Source organism: Mesoplodon mirus (assembly GCF_964341445.2).
Source record: "Mesoplodon mirus genome assembly, chromosome: 13".
Lineage (NCBI taxonomy): Eukaryota > Metazoa > Chordata > Mammalia > Artiodactyla > Ziphiidae > Mesoplodon > Mesoplodon mirus.
The window spans coordinates 5,618,470-5,637,631 of record NC_138989.1 but is presented as its reverse complement, the minus strand read 5'-3'; the positions used below and the strand labels follow the sequence as shown (position 1 = coordinate 5,637,631).

Below are 19,162 nucleotides of genomic sequence, written 5' to 3'. Positions count from 1 at the left end.
CCTCCTCTGTAAAATGGGGATTATAATGGAACTCCTCACAGGGCTCTAGTGAGGACGGAACGCGACACCATGAAAAATACCCAGCATATAAAAAGTGCTCTAGGGGAGTTCCCTGGTGGCCTAGTGGTTAGGATTCTGGGCTTTCACTGCTGTGGCCTGGGTTCAATCCCTGGTCAGAGAAATGAAATCCCACAAGCCGTGTGGCACAGCCAAAAAAAAAAAAAAAGACATATACTGCTTGATGTTTATTATTGTTGTCTTATTGTCAAGTGCCAGCAAACAACCGGACAAACAAATATTCTGTAACGTCACCATTCTTGGGTCTGCTTAAAGAAGGCACAGCTGGAGGGGAGCTGGCACCCTCTCAGGGGACAGGCACCAGAGTCAGCACAAAAGGTCAAAATCCTCAATCACAATTCTCAAAAAGCGCTCATTCAGTAGAGTATTGTGCAGTGAAATGAATTTACACCGTATCACCTACAGAGACAGACACAGACACAGAGAACGCTCTGGAAATACAACGGCACATCCCCTTCACTTCAGCCTCTTTCATCTGAGTTTGTAAGAACTGATGTAAATTGAATGCACAGCGTGTGTAACCCTGCTGCCCTTATCTTGTGAGCAAACAGGACAACAGTTCCTCAGACAAGTCACAGCTAGACAGCTCTGCTTCCGGGCGGCGGTGTCTCCGGACTTTTCCCACATGCGTTCCTCAACAGCCCTCGGGGATGCTGATAAGCACTGCTGTTAGACCACCGCCCTTGAGACCACCATCCCAGCCCACAGGGGCAGCCAGGCAGCTGTGTGGCCTTGGTTCCGAACAGATGGGAACACAGAGGCCCAGAGACATCAGGGTGGTGGCTCAGGGCCACCGGCAGGCAGAATCCAGCCACCCAGAGAGACTGCCGGCTTGAGCAGCATTTGTCAAAAATCTGAATGAACTCCCCACAGGTGAAATTGAGAGAGCGTGTGTTAACATCCAGATTTTGAAAACTGCATTTGCAAATGCATAGGATGTGGCCACACTGCGTGCATGGGCCCTGGTGCTGGACAGAGGCTGGCCCTCGGCCCCACCCCCACGGGTTCCACTTAGTCACCTGCCGGCCCTGCACATCCAAGTTAGCAGACCAGGCACTGAGGGACGGGAGCCCTGTGGAGCTCAAGTCTGGGCAGCAGACGCCTAATGCACGCGTGGGGCCGTTTCACCAGCCACAAACGCTTCAGGAACAAACTCTCTGAGCAGCCTCAAGATGTAAAAATGAAAAGCTAGTGGGGGAGTGAGGATGAGCTGCGCTGACGATCCTCTCCACGCTCAGACAAAGTGCTATTCTTTCCAGCTGAGCGGAGTCTCACAAAGCCAAACAGATGCTCACATTCCTGCAGCCCAGGAATCTTTACGGGGGAATTTTTTTTTTTTAATGAAACTATTTCAAATATGCTAAGAAGTACAGGGGACTTCCCTGGTGGTCCAGAGGTTAAGACTCCGTGCTTCCAAGGCAGGGGACCCGGGTTCGATTCCTGGTTGGGGAACTAGGAACCCGCATGCCACACAGTGCGACCGAAAGAATTTTTTAAAATAAAGAAGTACAGACCCTGACGTAACGACCAGCGTGCTCCCTCACCCAGCTCTACCCTAACTCGATGTTATAACAAGAGCTGCCAAGGATGTAGAGACACTGGCACCTCCCACGCTGCCGGTGGGAGTGTAAAATGTCGCAACCGCCCTGGACACCAGCCTGGCAGCTCCTGAAACCCTGAAACATAGAGTCACCATATGACCCGGCAATTCTGCTGCAAGGTATCTACCCAAGAGAAAACATACATCCACACAGAAACTTTAAATATTCAAAGCGGCACTATTCATAATGGCCGAAAAGTAGAAACAACCCAAATGTCCGTCAACTGATGAATAAAAACATGGTCTTTCCATGCAATGGAATATGATTCAGCCATAAAATGGAATGAAGCAGTGACACAGGCCACAACATGGATGAACTTTGAAAACATCATGTTAAGTGAAAAAAGCCAGACACATATTATATAATTCTATTCACATGATATGGCCAGAATAGGTAAATCCACAGGAACAGAAAGTAAATTAAGGGTTGCCTGGGGCTGGGGAAATGGGCAGTGGCTGCTAAAGGGTGTGGGGTTTCTTTCCAGGGGGTGGATGGAAATGTTTCCAAATTCATTGTGGTGATGCTGCCCAGCTCTGTGAATATCCCACAAATCACCGAATTGTGCATTTTTAAAGGGTGGGTTTTATACTATGTGAATTAAATCTTGATAAAGCGGTTACTGAAAACCAACACACACACAAAAAAAAAAAGAAAAAGAAAAAGAAAACCAGTGCTTAAAGAATTCTTCCCGTCAAGTGAATGGTCTCACTTCAGAAGACTGTTTGCTAAGTTTCCACTTTCAAACACTTGGTTTTGGCAGGATTTAATTTTTGCTACTCTGTCGAATGGGAAACAGCTTGGATGGAAGAGTCTGGCTAATTGGGGGGACAAATGTCACGAGAGAACAGGGCAGGGATGTCAGGATGTAGTTTGGGCTCGGCTGAGAGCTGAGACCCCCCTCAGGGGTTCAAGGGGCAGGGACCAGATTCCATATCCCGAAGGACCATCTATCTCCCCAGATGCCAGGTTCCCAAGGACGTGGCCAGAGTCCCGAGTCTCTGATCTCTCAACAGCAAGGCAGCCCGGGGCTCCCAGACCCCACTCACCCGATGCCTTTCACAGACTTAATGTAGAGGCTCAGCTGCAGTTTCACAGAGCAGTTCATGGGGATTCCAGTGACCTGCAACAAAAAGAGCAGTGAGGGGTCTGGCTTCCCTGGAGCCCTGGGGACCCCTTCAAACAGCCCTCTCCCTGGTCACGCTCAAGAGGGTGCGTATCCCAAATTAACTGCCCATCCGATGGGGCTTCCGCTACCTATTCAAAGCCCTGATGGGTAAACACATGTTCCCCAAATGGCTCTTATGTCCACGACCTCGAGGGATCCCCTCTGGTGAGCCAGTCTCGCTCTGGATGGAAAAAAAACTAACCCTTTCCATCTGTTCTCTTGCACGATGCCTCCCCCAGTGCAGAAGGACCTTTCCCAGTCATCGCCCCTCCCTCCAGCCTCCAAATAAAATAAAATAGATTTGCATGTTAATAAGGTCACTATCTTCTCCATTCACCCCCCATTCCCTCCCCACCAGCGTCTCAGAGAGAAAGCCTGCAGGGAGCTTGCTCGGCCCCTAGTGCCTCTGCAATACACCTCCACCCAATCTCCATTTCAACAGATCTGGCCTCAGGCTCATGCCAAGGGCAGGCGACGGTATTTTACAGAGAGCCTAGTGATATTTTGCGTTCTTTATTGGAGATTTTTTTTTTCTTTGGCGGTGCTGCACGGCTTGTGGGATCTTAGTCCCCCGACCAGGGATCGAACCCGTGCCCCCTGCTGTGGAAGCGCGGAGTCCTAACCACTGGACCGCCAGAGAATTCCCTATTTAGAGAAATTTTTAATTTCCAATTTGAGGTCATGATAGAAAGCTTCCTTTGTGCAGGATTTTTTTTTTTTTTGATGAGATCATTTTTTTTTAAGTAGTAAGTCAATAACACAAAAAGTGACACACGTATAGGACCAAAACCAGGAAGGTGCTTCCAGAATGATGTCAGGAGAGGAGAGGAAAGGAACCTAGGTTTGAGGACAGACTGCTGCTTCTTAGCTGAGACTCTTCTGGAAAGTGGAGACAATCCTCCCCACCTCACAGGGTTGCTGCAAGGGCAAAATAGGGGATGCAAGACAGCCACACTCAGAGCCATAAATGTTGTGTTGTTATCACATACACCAGTGGGAGAGGGCATTATCTTCCAATATAGCCTGGCATCCTGAGGTCTTTTGGGACCCCAGGGGCACAGAGCAACTGGCCAAGGGCCATGCTCCCAGGACGGGGGAGAGCTTGAACTTGAGAACCCGGTGGGACGGGAGTGAGATCACCCGTGTGCAAAAGAGCCAGCAGGGGTGAGGCTGCCCTGCTAGCAAGGTTGTCCCTGGCTGGCGTCTGGGATCCTGGATTTCAGGAGGGCTCCCACCTCTCCCTGACAGATAAGAGGGGCTCACTGCACCAGGACAGTTTGTACAAACACTGTGGTTTATGCCGACACCTGATTTCCTTCCGGGAGTCTGGAATTTCGGTCTGTGCCAGGTAGACGGCGCCTATAATGACCAGCCCCAGTAAGAATCCTGGGCTCTGAGTCTCTACTGGGCGTCTCTGGTAGAAGACACCTCACACAGGGAATGAAGGGTGTCCTGTGTGACCCCCCTGGGAGAGGGCTCTGGGAGCCTGTGCCTGGTTCCCCCAGACTTCACCCCATGTGCCTTTCTCTTTGCTGACTGTGCCTTGTGTCCTTCACTGCAATACATCACAGCTGTGGGTACCACCATATGCTGGGTCCTGGGAGTCCTCCTAGCAAATCCTCCAACTTGGGGGTGATCTTGCAGACCCCGACACATCCTGCTTTCTAGACTCTACATTCTGGGGTCTCCACTCAGGCCACTTCCTTCTCCAGGAAATGTGTCTCCTTCCTTCCTTGGCTGTCCTTCCAGCTGCTGTCCAGCCACCTCTTCTTGGGCAAAGCCCCGCCTGTCCCCCACCATCCCGCAATCTCAGAACAGAAACTTGGACCCGTGAGCCCCGTCTGTCACCACACACCCACCCCCCATCCCGGTTTCAGGAGCAGAAAAGAAGGCACCAGAGAAGCCGCTTCCAGCAGGCATTTTGTTTTCCGGGCTAATGAGATCAGAAATCAGCAAATCGACCCCATGATCATCCTCCCCAAATCGACAACAAAATCCAAGGCCACTTCCTCTCCCCGTCTGCCTCTGACCTGAAATGAGAAGCAGGAGAAGCCTACTTCTGCATCAGCTGAGGGGCTGCTGCTAAACAGCTGTTTGCATCTCTCCAGCCTCCCAAACTTAACTGTTTCTTTCTCAATGTGGGGAAAAAAAGAAAATCCATGCAGCACAATGAAAGTCACCAGTGAGAACAGAGAAAAGATCTTGCTCTTGTTGGAATGCCCAGAAGCCAGCAGAGAGAGAGAAAGAGATAGAGAGAGAGAGAGAGAGAGAGAGAGAAGCAGTGAAGTGAATGAACTAAAAGAGACAGTGGAAAACCATTTGTTAGCTTTATAATAAAAGCCTTTTAAAAACTGGTTCAAAGTTTAAGACAGTATGGAAAAGCCTTAACACATCTAACAATAAAGAATGAATTTAACATAGAGCACGCAATAGATTCATATGAATAAATGACTATCAATTCATTAATACCCACTTAATTAACTACATATTAATACAGGACAGAATGTAGTGGGGATTAAAACAACTGTTTGTACAGCCAATATTTTAAATAACTGTAAGTGGAGTATACCCTTTAAAAATTGTGAATCACTACATTACACACCTGTCACTTGTATAATATTGTACGTCAACTATACTTCAATTTTTTAAAAAAGGCTACATACTCTATGGTTCCAACTATATGACATTCTGGAAAAGGCAAAACTACAGAGACAGTAAAGGATCAGTCACTGCCAAAGGTTGGATGGGAGTGAAGGTAGTAGGGGGATAAATGGGTAGAACACACGGGATTTTTAAGGCAGTGAAACCATTCTGTAGGAGACGGTAATGGTGGATACAGGTCATGATGCATTTGTCAAAACCCATAAACCTGAACAACACAGAATGAAGCCTAATGTAAGCTATAGTTAATAATAATGTTCATTCATCGACTGTGACAAATTTCGTGCCAGGGGAAAACGATGTCTGGGAACTCTCTGTATTTTCTGCTCAGTTTTTCTGTAAGCCTAAAACTATTCTAAAACACCAAAGTAAGGACTTCCCTAGCGGTCCAGTGGTTAAGAATCAGCACTTCCACTGCAGGGGGTGCCGGTTCGATCCCTGGTCAGGGAACTAAGATTCCCATATGCCGCATGGTGCAGCCAAACAAACAAAAATGAAAGTATATTAATTTTTTTAAAAAAACAGACATATGCCATTGAGTATTCAGGTTTAAAGAAAAAGGAAATTTTAAAATAATAAAAAAAATTTTAATTAAAACACAAAGAAGACCTGAGTTTGAATTTGGCCTCATCCCTCACTCACTCTCAAGCACTAATATCTCAGGAAATCAAACCCATATTTACTGAGATATTAGTACTTCTGTGGTGACGACTAGAATCCAAGCGATTAACGAGACAGAACAGACCTTTCCCTTATGGAGCCAAGAATCCCATTTACTAGCTGTAGCACTGAAAGTATTTGGGCTTCAGTTTCCCCGTCTGTAAAATGGGAATAGCAATGCCCACCTCTCAGATTATTGCGAAAATTAAATGAGTTGGTGTGGGTGGAAGAATCTAGAATTATGCCTGGAGCATAATGAGCATTCTAGAAATATTTGCTGAATGTGAAGTGTGTGCAGTCATAGCTGACTTCACTAGCTGGATTTTTATTTATTTTATTTTATTTTATTTTGTTTATTTTTTTAATTTGGCCGAGCCGCACAGCTTGTGGGATTTTAGTTCCCCGACCAGGGACTGAACCCGTGCCCTCGGCAGTGCGAGCACGGAGTCCTAACCACTGGACCGCCAGGGAAGTCTCAGCCTGGATTTTTAGTGAAAAAAAAAAAGAGAGAGAGAGAGAGAGAGCTAGAAGGTGGAGTGCTGGGGGCTGAGGATTGAGTCAGCGGCTAAGAAAATCTGAAGAGTACCAAGGAAAACAGGATGGAACGGCCCCAGGTAGAAGAGCTTCCAGAAGGGCCTGTGGAGGAGACCACAAGTGTCCACTCAGGAAACAGAAACCCACAGAATTTATTTAATCAATGATAAAAAGCCACCGAGTCCAAATGGGCAAATTTCCAGTGAACGGAGGCGCTAAGAAAAGAAGCAACTGGGTAAAAACATGCCCACGGGAGGGCCACGTGTACAGGTCTGATACCTTCCTGGTCCCTGTTTATAGACAAAACAACACACAGGACCAATTCCCCAGAACCCAGTTTATCCACAAGATGTTCCAGGCTCTTGTCGGTACCCCAAGATCTTTATGGTATATTGGCACAGCCAGAGGGCTGCCTCTGGCTAATTTGCAGGCTGATAATTCCTAATTAATTTACTTTCTTACAATCCTTTTATAGAGACAATTCCCTTATAAAGAGATAAAGTTCTTGCACTATGAAGTCTGGGCAAAATTTGAAGGCTTGATAGCCTAGAAGCTATCACTGCCAAAGAAATCCAGGCTTCCCATCACCCCCACACTGGAACAGTTTGGTGCCTGGTGGGGAGAGGAGAAAGCCAAGTGTGCACCAAACAGAAATCCCCGCACCCACCCACAGGCTGACAGGCAGGGGCTCACCGGGTGGACGTCCAGGAACAAGGAATGCTCTTCTGGGTTAGGGTGGAGGCCAGACACTGCCTCTGCCAGGACTGGGTCAGCGTTGTAGAAGTGAGGATGGGAGAGAAATAAGGGTGCGTCTAGAAGGCAGAGGGGCAGAGAGGGGATGTCAGACAAAGACAGCATGTTGGCACATCCAGAGACCTGCCCCTGTCACACCCTGAGCTGGGCAAGGGGATGAGTAGGTGATGAAACACAGCCACTGCCTGCAGTGCACCCCCCTCATGATGACGACAAGATGCAAACAACAATAACTAGACAGAGAGAATTCATTCAGTCTGCAAATATTTACCAAGCGCCCAAGAGGCACCAGGGACTGGAACCCACCCAGCAGGGGACAAGCTCGGTGCCACAGGAGTGGTAAAATAGGAGCTGCTGCTTCTGTCAGGAGAGATCAAAGGAAGGAGAAGAAGCTGGCTCAAAGATGCCAGACAGAGAAGGTGAGGGAATGGCGTTGCAGGTGGAAGGGATGGCAGAAGCAAACGCAGGGAGGTGGGCAAATGCGCAGTGCATATGGAGCAGACAGTGCCTGGAGGGGAATGATGGGAGTTGAGGCTAGAAAGACTTGAACTTGGGTGAGAGGAGGGGCATCTGGATCGCCAAGCCAAGCAGCCCGGACTGTCTTCTGCACGCAACACGGCAATGATCAGAGATGCTCAGGTGTGCACACCTGCAGCCAGGTCTCCCTAACGTCCACGGGAGGGGAGAAGACACACCTGTTTTGCTCCTTCTCTCCCAGCAGCTGATCTGTGGGATGGACGCCAACGTGTGAGAACAGGGACTGACTTGGGTCCCTCTGAGTGGGAAATTCACACCCAGACACCCGAGGCTGAACCTCTCCATCAACTGACCAAGCCAGGCAAACACCAATGCATCCTCCTGTGCTCAGGTCAACATACAACAGGCCTGATGGACAATGAGTCAACGAGGAAAAGAATAAGCCTCTCAAAAACTGACAAGGATCAAGAACGGGCAAATCATAGAGACAGAACGCAGACTGGTGGTGACAGGGGCCGGGGCAGAGAGATGGGGAGTGAGTGTAACTGGGTACGGGGTCTCCTTTTGGGTTGATGAGAATGTTCTGGAGCCAGATTGTGGTGGTGGCTGCACAACGTTTTGAATGTATTAAATGTCACTGAATTGTGCACTTTAAAATGGCTAATTGCGGATTAATGAACTTCACCTCGATACGAAAAAAAGAAAGAAAAAACAAACAAAACTCACAAGGTCTTCTTCCTAAAACCAGCAGCCCATCTGCTGCCAGCCAGGTGACCCGCATTCCTGTTTATGTGTGTCTGGCAACCTCAAATGTCTAGATTCTTTCTGCTTTTCTTAGCAAAGCCAAGCACTGGTTTGGAATAAAAGCTGGGATTTAGCTGCTGTCTGACTTCATTTTTCCCAGAGTCCTTTTACATTCATTGCCTTAATGCTTCTTGACATTAATTTATTCAGCCTAGTACCTCTTTGATGTGTTGTCATATCCAGATACCCCCTGCCCTGTTACATAATGTGCTTCTCTGAAGCAACTGCTATTGCTTTACATAAACAGCTATATTTTAAAGGAGGAGCTTGCTATCGGAGGCATAATTGGCAAACACACGCCAGAATTAGAAAATAAATATAGGAATAAATACAATGCGAACGAATGAATGTTGTAGATTCTAACTAGAGACTGTTACCTACATGAGGCTTGGACCCTGAGACTTGCTCTTTCTCTGTCAAAAAGAAAGACAGACGAGTGTTAGAAAGGTACTTTCTTCTGGAGGTGATCAGAAGGACAGAAAGAGAATGGAGAGCAGACCTCTCTCACCATGTAAGTCAATGGTATTTAAAGCTACCTCTTTGGACCTTTGAAGTCTTGGGCACCACCAGGGACAATGTTTCACAATTTGGAAAACCCTGTTTCCCATTCTCCCATCTCACTGTGAAAGGAGATCAACAGAGCAAACACAAGCCCCACCCCCACCCCCCGTAAGGGAAGCAGTCACCGAGCCAGGCCCTTGAAGGCGGCGAATCTCAAACAAGCCCCATCATGCCTCCAAGGCCAGGGTGGCAGGGTTCGGGGGAGACTGACATGGGCTGGGCCAATTTGCCATCACCTTCCCTTGCTTCAGCTTGCTTGGTTGTTTTTTTTTAATTAATTAATTTATTATTTTTTTTGGCTGTGTTGGGTCTTCGTTTCTGTGTGAGGGATTTCTCTAGTTGCGGCGAGCAGGGGCCACTCTTCATCGCGGTGCGCGGGCCTCTCACTATCGCGGCCTCTCTTGTTGCGGAGCACAGGCTCCAGACGCGCCGGCTCAGTAGTTGTGGCTCATGGGCCTAGTTACTCCGCGGCATGTGGGATCCTCCCAGACCAGGGCTCAAACCCGTGTCCCCTGCACTGGCAGGCAGATTCTCAACCACTGCACCACCAGGGAAGCCCAACTTGCTTGGTTCTTTAATAGTATGCATGCATGTATGTGTTTCTTTCTACTTTATTTCCAAACAGACTGAGAGACAACACCCAAGTAATAAGTGGTAATTAATTTATAGCTTTATGGCACATCTAACCAGATCTAATTGCCCAGGATCACCACAGATTAAGGGCCTCCACTGAGCAAGTCTCAGGACCCTGCACAGCACAGAGGTTGGAGGAGAAAGAGTTCTCTGGGTCCAAGAACTGCTCAAGGCCCAGAAAGGGAAATGTGTGGGTATTTCTTATCTTCAGATAAAATGCCACAGAAATACAGACACAGGTGCACCCAAAGACATGTATGAGAGAATGTTCTTAGCAGCCCTAGGGTAATGGTCAACAAGCAGAACCTCGTCGGATGCCCGTGAACAGCAAAAGAGGTAAGGCAATGGAGGTGTGGTCCCACCGTGGAATACTATACAGCAAGGAAGAGGGCACCCACAACAACAGGGATGGACCTCACCAATGCAAAAATGGGTGAAAGAGGACAGAAATAGAGAAAAAGGAATATATGCTTTATGATTCCGCTCACATAAGCACCAAAGGCAAGCAAAGCTGTGCTGCCAGAAGTCAGGCCAGTGACTGGGAGGGAGGGGGTCACTCCTGTCCTCTTTCTGCATCACTTGGTGGAATTTCAAAGTGCACGTGTCAGTTGGGCATCTCTCTGTATATACGTCTATTTCAACGTAAAAGAAAAATTTTTATTTGCATAATACATACATAATTCCCTTGCACTTTTTTTTTTTTTTTTTTTTTTTGGCGGTACGCGGGCCTCTCACTGTTGTGGCCTCTCCGGTTGCGGAGCACAGGCTCCGGACGTGCAGGCTCAGCGGCCACGGCTTCACGGGCCCAGCCGCTCCGCGGCATGTGGGATCTTCCCGGACCGGGGCACGAACCCGGGTCCCCTGCATCGGCAGGCGGACTCTCAACCACTGCGCCACCAGGGAGGCCCTCCCTTGCACTTTTGAAGTTCTTTTGGCACATGTGCTAAGATGAAGCAGTGCAATTTTCATCCCTAGCCCTTGGCAGTGAGTGGGTGGATATGTAGTTTCTGCCTGTCCAGCACCCACTCTTTCTCCTGGAACCTATACCCCGTTAAGGCCCCTCCCCTATTTTCAGCCTCCTGTCATGTGGGTGCTGACCCCACTCACTGGAGCCAGGGGCTGAGCATGTGACACAGCCTGGCCAATCAGCATAGGCCACCCTTGGCCACTTACTGGGTCACAGCTGGTCATGTGATGCAAGCCAGTCCAATCAGAGCAAACTCTGGAACTTTTGCTGGAGTGAAGAGGAGCCAGTTGTCCCCTTTCTGCAGGACCCAGAGGTGAGGCTGGAGGCTGGAGGGGAGAGCCTGCCTGGCAACAAACCAGGCTGGAGGAAAACTGAGCTGGCACACGGCGAAAGGCAGCTTCGGACAACGGCTGAGCTCTAGAGCTAGGCCTAATGCAAAGGTCAACCAAGAAGTGCCCTTTTAGGCCTCATCAGGCTGGTGTAGCACCGGCCACTTGCCACGGCAACGGTGTAGCACACAGCCTGCCAGGTCTCTGCACTGTCAGCTCACCTACGAGCAGAAACTCCCGTAAACACCAGTGAAGAAAGAATTAAGCAAACGGGGGACAAGGGCAGGTGGGCCAGAAGAGGCCACGACGGAGGTGGGCACTCCCAGGCCCCAGCTCCAAGCCCTTCACCCACGGAGCACCTCATCCTGCCCGAACTTGGGGAACCCGTCCAACCTGATGACAGCCCTCCCCCCCAACCCTGCAGCAAACTACCCCTCCCAAATTCCCATCTCCAGCTGGAAATGTGGTTCCGACCAAACAGGCCCCAGAAGGCAAGACCTCGGAAGACAAGGAGTGGCTTCTTGTCCTACCAGCTAGGGTGTCACCCCCTAGCCTTGAGCCTCAGTTCCCTCAGTGCAAGGTACACCCACACATCCGTATGTTCCCATACTGTGGGAGCACCCACTACATACTGGGCCCAATTCTAGAAGCTAAGGACGGAGCCCTGCATAGAGTATTTACAATCCAATACAGGAGACAGACAATAAGTAAAATAAAAGACACACTCAGTGATTTCAGGGAGTGATGAGCACCAGGAAGACAATCAAGGGTGAAATGACAGGAGCAGCTGGGAGGTGGGGCAGGGGAGCAACTTTACGACGGGAAGTCAGAGAGCAGGCCTCCTTGAGGAGGTGGCATCCGAACAGACCAGGAGCGGGTAAGGGAATGATTCACACAGATCTGCGGCAGCCTGGGGAACAGCTGATGCAAAGGCCCTGAGGCGGGACCAAACGAGATATTTCCTAGAAACAGGGAGAAGGTGGCGGGGCTGAAGAATATCAGTGGGGAAAGTACGGGAAGAAATGACATTAGAGACACTGGCAGAGGCCAGATCCTGACAGCACTGGGGCCTCTGTAGGGATGTGGCTCTAACGCACGGGGCGCTAGTAGACATTTCAAGCAAGGGATTGGGTGGCAATCCGAGTTTTTGAAAGGTCCCCTGGGCTGCTCGCTGGAACAGCGAGTCCAACAGAACTTTCTACGAGGATGAAAATATCCTCTTTTTTCACTGTCCGTCCCACAGGGCAATCACTAGGCACGTGTGGGTGGGGATCCTTGGAAATGTGGCCAGTGCAAGGAACGCACTGCCTTTTTAATTTGAGTTCATTCAAACCAATTTCAATTTATTTTTTTTATTTTTTTTTGGTGGGGGGGGGTGGGTGCCGCACTGTGTAGCATGCAGGATCTTAGTTCCCCGACCAGGGATCGAACCTGTGCTCCCTGCGGTGGAAGCGCAGTCTTAACCACCGGCCCGCCAGGGCAGTCCCCGATTTCAATTTAAATAACCACACGAGGCCAGCGGTGACCGCACTGGACAGTCTGGGAAACGGATGGTACACAGGACGGCCACAGTGCAAGAGGAGGGCCAACTAAAGGGCCCTGGACCACGAGGCGGCGGGGGAGTGGAAGAAAGCAAGGATGCAGGAGTTAATTTGGAGGCAGGGCGCACGGGGCTTGCTGGCGACCCGGATGAGGGTTGGGAGAGGGAAATCGAGCTGACATCCAAGCGTCCAAATTGAGCATGTGAGGCGGGGCCGTCTCGGGGACTGGCACACAGCTGGAAGACACTGACGATGTCAGAGGACTGTGTGCCAGCGCCAGGGCCCACATCCAAGCCCACAACTGCACACTGCGGAACACGATTTCACGGAACCATCGGGCTGCTGCCAGCTTCCTCCCCTCCCCAGGTGGAGTGGAAGGTCCTCCCCACGAAGCCTCCCCCTCAAGCCACCTATCAGGACCTGGGATGCAGAACAATGCCTTTCCCAAAGATGTCTGCGTCCTCATCCCCGGGACCTGTGCATAACCTGTTAGGTTACACGACAAAGGGAATTAGGTCGCACGCAGGAGGAATGAAGGCTGCTAATCCGCTAAAAATAGGGCGCAGTGGCCTAGATTATCCAGGTGGGCCTGATATAGTCTCCAGGGCGCTGAAAACTGGACAAGGGAAGCAGGAGAGCTTCAGGAAAAGAGGCGGGACCACAGGCGTGGGATCAAAGCCTTGTGATGTTGCCGGTTTTGCAGACAGAGGAAGGGAAACCTGAGCGCGGAATTCTAGGGGCCTCTAGAAGCTGGGAAAGGCAAGAAAACAGTCTCCCCGTCAACCTCCAGAAAGGAACGCAGCCTGCTGACACCTGGGTCTTAGCCTGGAGAGGCCTGTGTCCGACTCCTGAACTACGGGACTGCTTAAGGTCATAAACTTGAGCTGTTCTAGGCCACCAGGTTTGTGGGAATTTATTACGACAGCAACCGATATACCCAAAGCGTATTTTCTTTTTCAGGTTATCTTTCTGCTGCCCTCTTTATCTCCAGCCTAATGGGATTATCAGAGGCCATGGAGTAAAGAGACAGATAAGCCCCTCATCACGGGCCACACCCTCCCGCCCTCCCATGGGGAATGACACATACTGAACCTGCAGGTGCTGACATTCTGAATTCCCGACTCCCGGCAGGGGCAAAAGCCCTCATTGGGCGGGTAGACGGACCCGTTGGCAAATAAGGTGTTCGGAGCCACGAAGCGAAAGGTGGGGATGCCTTCGAACACCCCCTGCTCCTTGTAGATGAGCTTCATGGACCTGCGGGGACAAACGAGGGAGGATGACACCCCAGAATGAGGTGGCTGGAAGTGGGTGGCCCGAGTTGAGCCACGCCCCACAGGCACGGCCCGCCCTCCCGGGTCCCAGCAGCCACCGTCTCTCGCCTGGCGAATTGCAATGACCTCCCTTATGGGTCTCCCTGCCTCCCCCGCCTACGCCAATCCATTCTCCGCAAGCAGACGGAGCTTTAAAACAAGGACAGCATATATCTCGACCCCACTTAACACTGCAATGGCTTCCAGTCTAATCTAGAATAAGATCTAATGTCCTCACCATGGCCCACGAGCTTGTAGAGGGTCCAGCCCCTGCCTACCTGTACTGCACCCCACAGGTGGTATTCCTCCCACATGCTCCATCCTGTCCCAGGGCCTTTGTATCTGCTGCTCCTGGAGCCTGGAATGTTCCTCCGTCTCATCGCCACATCAGACCTCAGTTCTCCACTCAGGTCACGGTGCGGCTGTCAGCTCCGTAGGCAGCAGCAACGTGGCCGACACCCTATTCTCTCTTCCTCCGCTCGCCCTGCCGTATTTCTCAAAGGCACTTCTAACCTCGAACATGGGCTGTGGATCAGAACCGCTCCACCCGTGCTGTCCACGGGGGCCACTCAGCACACGTGGCCTTAGAGCCCTTGAAACAGGGCCAGTCCAAGTCAGGATGCAGCTCTACGTGTCAAATGCACTCCACATTTCTACGACTTGATACCCCCAAACAATGGAAAACAGCTCTTCAATATTTTACATCTGTTTACGCATTGTGAAATGATACCATTTTGGATCTCCTGGGTCCAACAAACATCATTAAAATTGATTTCACCTATTTCTCGCTACTTTTCTTCAATGCGGCCACTAGAAAGTTTTAAACTGCAGATGGGACTTGAATTATATTTTTATTGGAGAGTGCTAGCCTAGACAATAGTATCACGTCAATGCTAAATTTCCTCATTTTGGTGACATGATGAGGTTATGTAAGAAAATGTCATTTTTAGAAAACACCCACTGAAGTATTTAGGCATTCAATGTACCCTCAAAGGGTCCAGGAAAAATATACAGAAGGAGAGAGAGAGAAAGAGAGAAGTGTGGGATGAGGATAAAGCAGAAGGGGCCAAAGAGAAACAACTGGGAAATCGGGGAAGGCAATGCGGAGAAAGTTACACATTCTCGCAACTTTCCTCTAGGCTGAAATTCCTAATTTTAAGAAGTGAACACACGCAGAGCAAAAGCACCTCCGCTCTCTGACACTCCCCTGGGGTGCGTGGGCCTGAGTCCCCCGCCAGGACATGACTCCCAGGGAACAGAGACGGGGCCCAGCTTGTCTCTGCGGGGACCCCAGTGTCTCGCACAGACAGGGCTCCATCAAGGTTTGCTGGGGAGGCAGGTGGGTCGGAGTTCACATCAGTGAGATCCCAAGCAAAGGGTTTTTCCAGAGTGGCCTGAACAGAGAAGCCAAGGACAGGGCAGCAGCCAGAGAAGAGCTCTAGGAGCCACTGTCTCTTCTCACCCCTCGGCCGGGGCCACTGCAATTGTTCAGCCACAAGCTGACCTCCGAGGCTGCTACTCTGGAGGCTGAAGGGGCTTCAGGAGAGGCATCCAGATGTCACAGCATCCAATGGGAAATTAGGGCAGCCAGGCAAACAGCACAGGGAGCCCCCCGCCATCGCTTGCCTTATTGCACGGTCCCCTGAAATCCTGCCCATTTCCTGCCCACCACGACCTCTCTCTGGGCCTTGCAAAAGCACAAGCAATTGGCGTTTGGCTCTTCATGGTGCAACCAAAGAGAATTCAAGATGGCGCCACCAAAGAGAATTCAAGATGGCGCCAAAGGCCGGTGGACACACAGAGAGCCAAGCGCTTTGCAAGTTCACACCACAAGCCACTTGATTCGGCTCTGAGCAGCCACAAGGCAGATTTCCCAGGAGGCCCAGAATGTCCCACGTCAGGGCAATTACCGGCAGGCCTCGGGGCTGTAGAATTCCAGCGAGGATTCAGGAGTCATAAATGGTGCCCACATCTGCCCGGAAGTCCCATTAATCATGTTGCACTGATCGGAATGCCAGAAGTTGACCTGTAGGGACGCAAGACCTCTTAAAGAAATGCTCTTGGGCATCTCCTACCTGACGTGGAGCTGTGACTTCACGGGCCATGTGCCCTGGGGGATGTCACTACCCAATGACAGAAGCCTGTCCCCGCCTGGTGCAAGGTGAGCAGGCTGTGTAGACAGCCAGAGACACTGTCGACGGCAGCTCCCCACTCCCTAACCATGGATCCCTGAATGTGCAACTTTGCTGGGGACTCAGTTACTTCATCTGTAAAATGGACCTGTCACTCACATCTCCAAGGAGCACAGTGAGCAGGGGACACTGACCTCCTCACCTCTCAGAGAGGAAGGACACTTCCTGAAAACAGATGAAGTTAGAAGGTAGCCCAGTAAGGAAAATATTTAAAATAATAATGGTGGCTACCAGATCTCAAAACAGTAGTTGCCTCTGGGGAGTGAGACCTGGACAGAAAAAAAACAGACGTCTCACACTCTACCCCTCTGTCCTAGGAGAAGGTTTTTAAGCATGTGTACATTTATATATATATATATATATTTTTTGGGGGGGGGTGTCCCATGTGGAATCTCAGTTCCCCGACCAGGGATCGAACCCAGGTCCCCTGCAGTGGAAGCACAGAGTCCTAACCAACGGCTCTCCAGGGAAGTCCCTGTACATTTTTATATTGAAAACGCAAGCCAAAGAGAAGTTCAGTAGCGCCCATTCGGGACGGTTATTAATGGCTGCAAATGGTAACCCTGCCACTCTGGGCACTGATGGGGAATAACCTGTCCCCGCCCCCCCCAGGTCTTTGCCACCATCACCCAGATAAGCGTTCGGCAGGTGTGAGCATCACCACTGCACAATCATTCTTGTGCATAACAAAAGGCCACCAGGTAAAAAAAGCAAGTTGCAAAACAACGCACATAGGATGATTTCACTCTGCTCCAAGAAGAAAAAAAAAAAAAAACCCACGTGCAAATCGATACAAATAGACAGGAAGAATATACCCAACGCTGATAACTCTGGGTTTCCTCTGTGACTCAGGTGGGAGTGGGGCTGGGTGTGTGAAGTTATACAAAGTGCACTTTATACCTATTATTTTATTTTTTCATGCGAATGTCTTCCTGTGTTTCTAGCGTAATTTTTTTTTTACTCAATAATCTTTTACTGCAACGGATGGTTATATCATCAGTGTAATATTTTTGAAGCATTTTTATAAGTGAAGTATCAAAGAAACAGTTCTGTTCCTAGCATACACGTAAATAATCAGTGTCTATGCCCCCCCACACACACCTGGAACAAAGAGCTAGGTTTTTGGGTTTGTTTTTTTTTTCGTTTTTGTTTTTGTTTTTGTTTTTAGCCGCATCTTGCAGCATGTGGAACTTCCCCGACCGGGGATTGAACCCGCGCCCCCTGCAGTGGAAGCCCGGAGTCTTAACCACTGGACCGCCAGGGAAGTCCTAGTTGAGCCTTAAACATAGGTAAAATCCCCAACTCTGAGAGCATCTCTCCTGCGGGTGCAACCCCCTCCTGTTTTTGTTTTGTTTTGTTTTTTTAATTGGAGCATAGTTGATTAACAATGTTGTGTTAGTTCCAGGTGTACAGCAAAGTGATTCAGTTCTACATATACGTGTATCTATTCTTTTTCAAACTCTTTTCCCATTTAGCTTATTACAGAATATTGAGCAGCATTTCCTGTGCTATACAGTAGGTCTTTGTTGGTTATCTATTTTACGTATAGCAGTGTGTACATGTCAATCCCAAACCCCTGTTTTAAGAGGAAGAAGGTGTACTAGGTGGCCTGCCCTGGCAGCCCCTGCCATCCCTACCCGGCCCCTGTACAGGACGGCCGGCGCCTCTTGCCCTCACCTTGCTGACCCCGTTCCACTTGTCCACGAGATGGATCCTGCTGAAGTTTTTGACCCCCGTGAACACCGTGAAGAGCCCGGAATCAGAGTTGTTGAGCTGCAGACAACGGCAGAGAATGACACCTTTAAGCCCCAGGATGGAGACAAAGGACCCGGGGACTAGTAGTCAAGCCAGCCCGCTTAGTTACAGGCGGCTCCCTCTTCACCCAGAGGACAGGGGCCTCGTCATCTTGTTCACCGCTGCATCCCCAGCACCTGGGGGTCAAGAGGAGGAGGACTTGGGGGCTTTCTAGGAGGGACACTCCCCTGATGACAGCATCCGTCCTAGAAAGAGTCCCACCGTCCCTCCCAGACTCTAGGAGAGTCTGGTTCTCCTCCTAGGTGAATGGTAGGGTCACCCCATTACTCCCCCCAAGTTAAAATAAAGCATGGCCACGTGACCTCTTTGATCAGTGAAAACGATCAATGAGGAGAGAAGTGGTTTGTCACTTCCAGGTGGAAGCTTTAAGAGCCGGTGCATGTTTCTGTCGCTGTTACAGAAACCAGGGAAGTGTGTGTCCAGCTGGAGCCTCCCTCAGCCTGGGTCCCTGAGTGACAGCAAAGAGCAGAGGCCCACGGGTCACCCGCACTGGACATGGCATATAAGCAAGAGATACACTTTTGTTGTTTTAAGCCACTGAGATTTGAGGGCTGTTAAACCTGGCATATCCTGAAGCATACAGGCACACAGGACCTGATGTTTATCAAGTACTTTCTAGACAGGCTTTGGCACCCTGAGGGTATTTCTTAGAAAAAGATTTCTAATTCAAAGCAAAAACATGCAAAGCGTACAAAGAAATGAGTGGCTGCTGGGTAAAATCTAGAAAGCACCCTTTTACCTCCGAGGACGCCATACAATGTAAGGTGTAGCGCCCATTAGGAACTCAATAGGGGTCGTTTAGTGGCCGAAGAGCTACCTCGATTACTGACTGGTTAAGCCAACAGGGCCCAAGTTCAAAGCCTGACCTAGCTTCCTAATATCTGTGTGTTCTGTCACCTGTCCATTTAGAGCTTCATGAGCCCAAACTTTAGCCAATATAAGGGGACTGTAACAGGAGCCACTATTAAATATGTGAATATTAAAAGAGCTAATGTGTAAAACTGCTGAGCACAGTGCCTGAGAGATGATAAGAACTCAAAATGCTTTATTATTATTATTGTTATTATTATTAATAAATGCT

At 49.7% G+C, this 19,162-nt stretch overlaps 1 protein-coding gene across 3 annotated transcripts in view; it reads right to left on the bottom strand.

Annotated features, from left to right (window-relative positions):
• The window catches only part of SCARB1 (scavenger receptor class B member 1), a 79,304-nt gene that overhangs the window by 9,778 nt on the left and 50,364 nt on the right, over positions 1–19,162 (bottom strand). For all 3 annotated transcript variants that reach the window (XM_082641459.1, XM_082641460.1, XM_082641461.1), the window contains exons 5-9: positions 17,944–18,039; positions 15,985–16,100; positions 13,852–14,018; positions 7,393–7,511; positions 2,726–2,799 (exon numbers count right to left, since the gene is read on the bottom strand). In XM_082641459.1, the coding sequence (XP_082497585.1) occupies positions 2,726–2,799; positions 7,393–7,511; positions 13,852–14,018; positions 15,985–16,100; positions 17,944–18,039 (572 nt within the window). The remainder of the gene's footprint in view (positions 1–2,725; positions 2,800–7,392; positions 7,512–13,851; positions 14,019–15,984; positions 16,101–17,943; positions 18,040–19,162) is intronic.